This window comes from Odontesthes bonariensis, chromosome 7 (assembly GCF_027942865.1).
Source record: "Odontesthes bonariensis isolate fOdoBon6 chromosome 7, fOdoBon6.hap1, whole genome shotgun sequence".
NCBI lineage: Eukaryota > Metazoa > Chordata > Actinopteri > Atheriniformes > Atherinopsidae > Odontesthes > Odontesthes bonariensis.
Window position 1 is genome coordinate 31,861,728 of NC_134512.1, and position 6,329 is coordinate 31,868,056.

General features: G+C 42.7%; 1 protein-coding gene across 2 annotated transcripts in view; it reads right to left on the reverse strand.

The window, feature by feature from the left end:
* exoc3l1 (exocyst complex component 3-like 1) overlaps positions 1-5,233 on the reverse strand; it is a 29,186-nt gene extending 23,953 nt beyond the window's left edge. For both annotated transcript variants that reach the window (XM_075470565.1, XM_075470564.1), the window contains exon 1: positions 5,013-5,233. In XM_075470565.1, the coding sequence (XP_075326680.1) occupies positions 5,013-5,055 (43 nt within the window). In that variant the 5' untranslated portion in view covers positions 5,056-5,233. The remainder of the gene's footprint in view (positions 1-5,012) is intronic.
* Between the last annotated feature and the right edge of the window lie 1,096 nt (positions 5,234-6,329).

The following is a 6,329-nucleotide window of genomic DNA, read 5'->3' on the forward strand; positions in this document are numbered from 1 at the left end:
GATCGGCGACGTCACGTTACGTTGCATCTTGGGTAGTTTGAGTATGAGTAGTAACCTCATGATGCATACTCAACATTTCGGCGAATCTAGTATGCATCCGGGAACTTCTAGCTTACTAACTCAAAAAGTTAGTATGAGTAGTAGGAGAAGTATGCGGTTTCAAACACAGCCATAGAGACAGATGCCAACCTGGAGCGGTGAGCAGCTATTCACGGGGAGCACGGTACGGTGCCTTGCTCAAGGGGTGCCAGTCCACCTGGAGGGGTGTTAGTTTCACCAATCTTTTTGAGTGGCTAGAGTGGGAACCATATACCTATGAGTATAACTGCTTCACAGCTCTCTGCTGGGAAATTGAACAAACTTGGCTCAAAGTGGATGAGTGCTTTTAAACTGTCTTCTGAAACTGGGGCACAACCTTTCCCATGACAGAACCGGCCAATCTCTCTCCAAGTAAAGCTGAACTTACTCATCAGTGTAATCATTTCTGTTGCAACAGCCGTCCTGCTGCCAAGAAGAGTTTGGAGAAATGAAATCCAGAGTGTCTAAAAGGTTTTGTACCCAGCTGGGAAGTCCTCAGTCAAGAATTATTATGTGTTGGTTTGTTTCATGTTTTTATTCTTAATGGGTTTCTCATTTTTCTCCCATGATTTTCAGTGAACTTTCTACCACAAATTGACTTTCTTATGAGAGAATTAGATTTAATCCGATTTGATTAGATATAATTACATATAATTCAGAGGTAGCGTTCTCGTAATTACATCCGCAATCCCCCCAAAAAAGTTGGGACGCTCTTTAAACTGTAAATATATACTCTGTGCAGCAATTTTGCTCCATTGTGGTTATATTTAAGTGCTTTATACATGAAGCTGGACTGGATTTGATATTTAAGTGCTTTATACATGAAGCTGGACTGGATTTGATATTTAAGTGCTTTATACATGAAGCTGGACTGGATTTGATCAATAAAAACAGAATGCAATCATTTGCAAATCTCAAACAAAAATGTTAATTCACAGTAGAACAGAAAGCATATCATATGTTGAAAGAGAGACGTTTGGGACAAAGCTTCCCCTCTTCTTTTAACAATAGTCTGTCAACATCTGGAACTGAGGAGACCAGCTGCTGGACCTTTGGGAGAGGACTGTTGGACCTTGTTCTTGTCTGATAAGAGGATTCTGCAGTCCTGGGTCTTTCTTTGCTGCATTTTAAATGTTTTCAGACCGGACTGCAGGCAGGTCGTCCAACTCCGGGACCCTTATACTATGAAGCCATGCCGTTGGAATAGGTGCAGAATGTGGTTAAGTTCTGAAATATGTGAAGAAATCTGTGGAAGGACGTCATCTGGATGGGAGCAGATGTCGCTCTATAACCTGTATGTACCTTTCAGCATTGATGGAGCCTTTCCAGATGTGCAGGTTTCCAGTTCCACAGGCACTAGTCCTCCCCCCCATACCATCATAGAGGCAGGGTTTTTAAACTGGGAGCTGGATGGTCTCTCTTCTTTTTGGTCTGAAGGACGCAGCGTCCATGATTTTAAATTTGCCACAGAACAGTTTTCTGCTTTGCTTCAGTCCATTTAGAAAGCGTTTCTGGATCATGTTCACATGTGGCTTCTTCTCTGCATGACGGAGCTTTAACCTGCATCTGTGGACGTTACGATGAGCTGTGTTCACAGACAGTGATTTCTGGAAGTGTTCCTGAGCCCGTGCAGTGATTTCCAGGACAGAATCAGGTCTGCTTCTGTCGTGTTTTATTTGACATTTTGTACTGGATGTTCATTGATATTACTCCGCCACCGCTAAGAAAATAGTGCGAGCATGAACGAGCTGCCAAATAAAACACGACAGAAGCAACTTTTCGCAACGGAATTTGATATGGATTACCAGTGCACACCAGTAACCACTCCGGTGAGTTGATGATTTTGAAAACGGACGTTTATGGTGCTTTTACGGACCTTTTTGGACATGCGCATGACTTGCCGTTCTGAAGCAGGTTGAGAAGAATCAAAATTAGGCAAATACCGGAGACAGCAGTAAACATCAAAAAAGCGGTGAGGGGGGTTCTAAAACATTGCAGACGACTCAGAAAAGAGGCTTAATGTTGAAAATACCGCAGTTCCCCTTTAAGTACAGTAACGAAGTATTTGTACTTCGTTACTTGACACCTCTGGTCATGACTCAGTAAATAACTGAACATGCAGACATTAGGTGTATTTGGGATTTACTCTCTCAGATTGTCATAATTTCAACTGTCCATTGCTAAAAAAAAAACTTGATTGAAACCCTATCAGAATAACAATTTAACAAATCAAAAGATGTTTCAGAACTTGCCTGAGAATTGTCATACTTTATGTTTTCTTCAGGATGACAGAACTTCACTCTTAACTGTGTGCACACTCAGAGATACTCAGTAAAAATCAGCTGCTTTTATCCAATTCTGCCAACTTACCCACCTAACATGTCAACAAACTCAGGCCTAAAAGGGCGTGCTTGAGACCGTGTTGATGTGACACTTCCTGTTTCTATTTGATGATAATTAGAGGACATAATTATGCCTTTCTGTAGCTACATACCCATGTTTCATCGCTCATAACAAAATGCTGCAGCAGCAGCACTGATGTGTGGTGAATGGGATGAGCTGCACGGTCCGGGTCAACCATTTCCCGACTTCCTAATGGAGATGATCTTTTTATAGCAGAGGCTCTGTTGTCAGCCATCGAGTCAGGTAAGCGGGATACAATTTCTTATCCGTTTCTCAGCTCGAACAGGCAGCCATGAGTCCGTTTGAATTGCACATCTTTAGTGGTCTTAACTGAATAAAACGGTGATTAGTGGCTCGGCAGAGAGCGATGTGCACACATGTGCACAGATGTGCACAGAACAGACTTGTCGGACAGCGCTGGATGTTGGAGTTAAAGTCAGAAGTCCTTGTAAGTGTCACGAGTCTGGCTGTACATATCCGACTAAACGTCTCAATTACACAAACAGGGCCGGCTCTGTCTCAGGGGAGGTCATGGGACACCCAGCCAGACCGAATCTGACGCTGAAACGTCATCATCAGCAACTCTGCAAAACAATAAACCACTGAGCTCCGCGTGCAGGAAAGTGATGAGTGTCATGAAATCTGGAGGCACAGAGGACAACACAACATCCCCACACTGATCAGTCCACCGTAATGCTGCTGGGTGGAGACCAGCAGGGGCTTAAAACTACAGCTGCTCCGCACAAAACTGATGAGTTCAGAGCTGCAACTACAGATTACTCATTTACCCGCCAGCCGTTTGCAAACTGGTTACTTCAAAAAGTGCTGCGGCCTAAGATAACCTCGTCAGATACGTCATGAATATTCAATAGATTACCACAAATGCAGGTGATTAGCAAATACTTCTAAAGGTTTTTATTTCCTTCACTCAACGATCGAAATGGGATTTTGACACATTTCATTGTGACATGGAAACCAAAGCGTCCCCACCTTCATCATCACTTTGACAGAAAAGATGCTAAATGAGCGAACAGCTGATTTACATGTTATTTTGGACTTATTTTCTCATGATTTGATGTGAAAAAGAAGTAGAAAACACAGTGAAATGGCTCAAGTCAGACCAGAACTCAAAAATATTTCCTAACCTGCTACATGTGAAGACCATAACCAGCCAATTCTCTGCAGTGCAGCTTGAAACATTATAAGTACACTTTCCTTTTGAAATGTGTTAGTTTTCTATCTCTTGAAATGGATATTACACATTTTTGTCACTTTTCTGTCACATTGCACCAAAATGGCCCAACTCTTTGGGATCTTAAGACTTTAAACTGGCGGGAAGAAAAATATTTGGTTCAGACTCATCGTGACAAATGAACTTAAGATGAATGTCAGGATGTTCCAGCCTCTGCTGCATCATCCTAAAGTTAAGGAAGTGGACTCTAAAATAAACCGTGCGCCTTTAAATCTTTCCCTCACAAGAATAACACATTGTTCTCCACATCTAGGGGAGAAAATATTTGATATTAATCACATTTAAAGTTGAGTTCTGACTCCACCTCAAGGTGTCTTTAATTACAGAAGGGAAGCTCTCAGTTGCACAACACGATCTTCATCTGGGGAATGCCGAGTAGTTACGTTCTAAAGTCGAAGTCGTTCCAAGTACTGTAACAAGTCTCATTTGGTGGAAATTTTAACTCAATCCTGAATGTGACAACAGGGCCAACTCGGTCTGCAGATGAGCAGCATGTGACAGGACCGAGAGCTCAGTGTACACTGGAAAAAATCTAAGTCTTACCAAGTATATTTGTCTCATTTCTAGTCCAAATTTCTCATTACATTTAATATCAGACACAACTGCCTAACAAGTTCTATTTCAGCCAGATATAGGGACTTGTTTGAAGACAATACATCTGGAATATCTTGTTTTGAGTCACATGTCATATGAAACAAGCTTTTTTTGACATTTGAAGAGGTTTTTAAGCTAATTTCAAGATCACTTTTATCTAAAAAGTCCTAAATATCACATCTTAATTCAAGAAATCTTGACAAGCCGATTTTCACTAGTTCCATTGGCAGATTTGTTTTGCTTATTTCAAGCAAAAGCGTCTTGTATTTGTTGTTTTTCTTACTTATTTTTGGAGGGGCATTTTTTCCAGTGTAACAGCATTTAGATCACCGGAGGACATTAAAACTATGTTCAAAACAGAAGAAGCTGTGTTGTGCTCTCAGAAAACACTCAGCCTGGTCTCAGTTAGGATCCTCCATCACTCTGAATGAGGATGGACCTGATGGCAGATGTTCATCATGCATTGAAAGCCCACGAATCGATACATCAATGTAAACCTGATTCCTGTGACACTGCAGAGTTCATTCATTTCTGTCAGACTGCAGCACCATGCTCTGCTCCACTTTGTTTATAGCTGCTCAGACTTTAGAAGAAGTGGGTGTTGGCCATTCAGAAATACTGTCAGCAGGCAAAGTGTGTGTGTGTGTTTGTGCATGTGTGGCCAAGTGTGTTTGTGTCCCTTTACCTTCAGCTTTGTCACCACCATTCTTCTGGTCTCCAGCTGACATTGAAGTTCAGTTTTCAGCAGCCCGTCCACCAGACCAGACTCCGTTTCCCCCCGAGGGCCGGCAGTGAGGGTGCCCAGGGCGAAGAGAGCCAGAGAGGAGGCAGAGGAGAGGAGGAAGGAGAAGAAAGGGTGGAGGAGAGAGGGCACATATCCATGCTACTAACGGCTTTCCTCTTCTCCCTCACACACACTCTCTCTCTCCTAGACACATCCTCTGCTGAGAGGCCGACAGGAAAGGGAGGGAGCAGGGGGGAGGAGTGGGAAGGGAATAATGCTGGAGGGTGAAGAGAGGGGGAGGGACAGGGAGGACATGGGGAGATACGTTGCATTCAGGCGCCTGGGCAGAAAATGGTAAATGCTATAAGAGGAAACTGCCTCGACAAAACTGCTTCGAAAAAGATTAAAAAACAGAAATCAAAGATTTATTAATCATCTAAATTTCACGTCCATCTGTAAATTATACAGCGATGGCACATGGTGTGTTAAAAACTCGATCATTTTTAAATCCAGCTTGGCAACAAAAGTTGGGGCAGAGGCATAAAGGCAGAGAAAGTAGTGCAAAGCCAACGAAAACAGCACAAAACCACATCCGATGAAGAGGTTCGACACTGTGAAAGGACGTGTGGACAAAACCGTCCTCTCATTTAAGAACAAAACTGAACTGCCGTGAGCCTTCGAGCTCTGAGGTGCGACTGCGTTCAGATAAAAGAGACAACCATCCCTGATTGGACTCCAGAACACTTCTGGAAACGGTTATCAGTGAACACAGAAAATAACTTCTTCCACAAATACGAGCTAAAAGTGAACGATGCAGAGAAAAAAACAACAGATGAGCTTTCTGTGAAGCTTTATCTGTGAAGGCACCATCATGACTGAATTACACATAATGCCAGAAAAGGCTTTGCTTATTTCAGCAGGACAAACCCCACCCTGCATGTACCACAGCAGCGCGGCTTTGGAGTGAAAAGAGTCCGGGTGCTCAACCGCTCAGCCTAAAGTCCAGACTCGTCATTTCCAGCATGTTTTTGCTCCTTTATGAAACAAAAAGATGCAACAAAGGAGGACCCAAAACTGCTGATAATCAGAGAGATTCCGGCTTTTGAAACTTGTGTTATAAAAAGAAGAGTCTTTTAAATTATTTGCATTTTCCACAGTATGTTTTAAATTCATATCTTCATGGTCTTTGTGAATGGGGAAGACGTGCTGTCAGACACATTTTTGTCAACTTCCCCTCATCTCATTTCCCACCGGAGACGTGAGCAGAGGAGTTGAGGA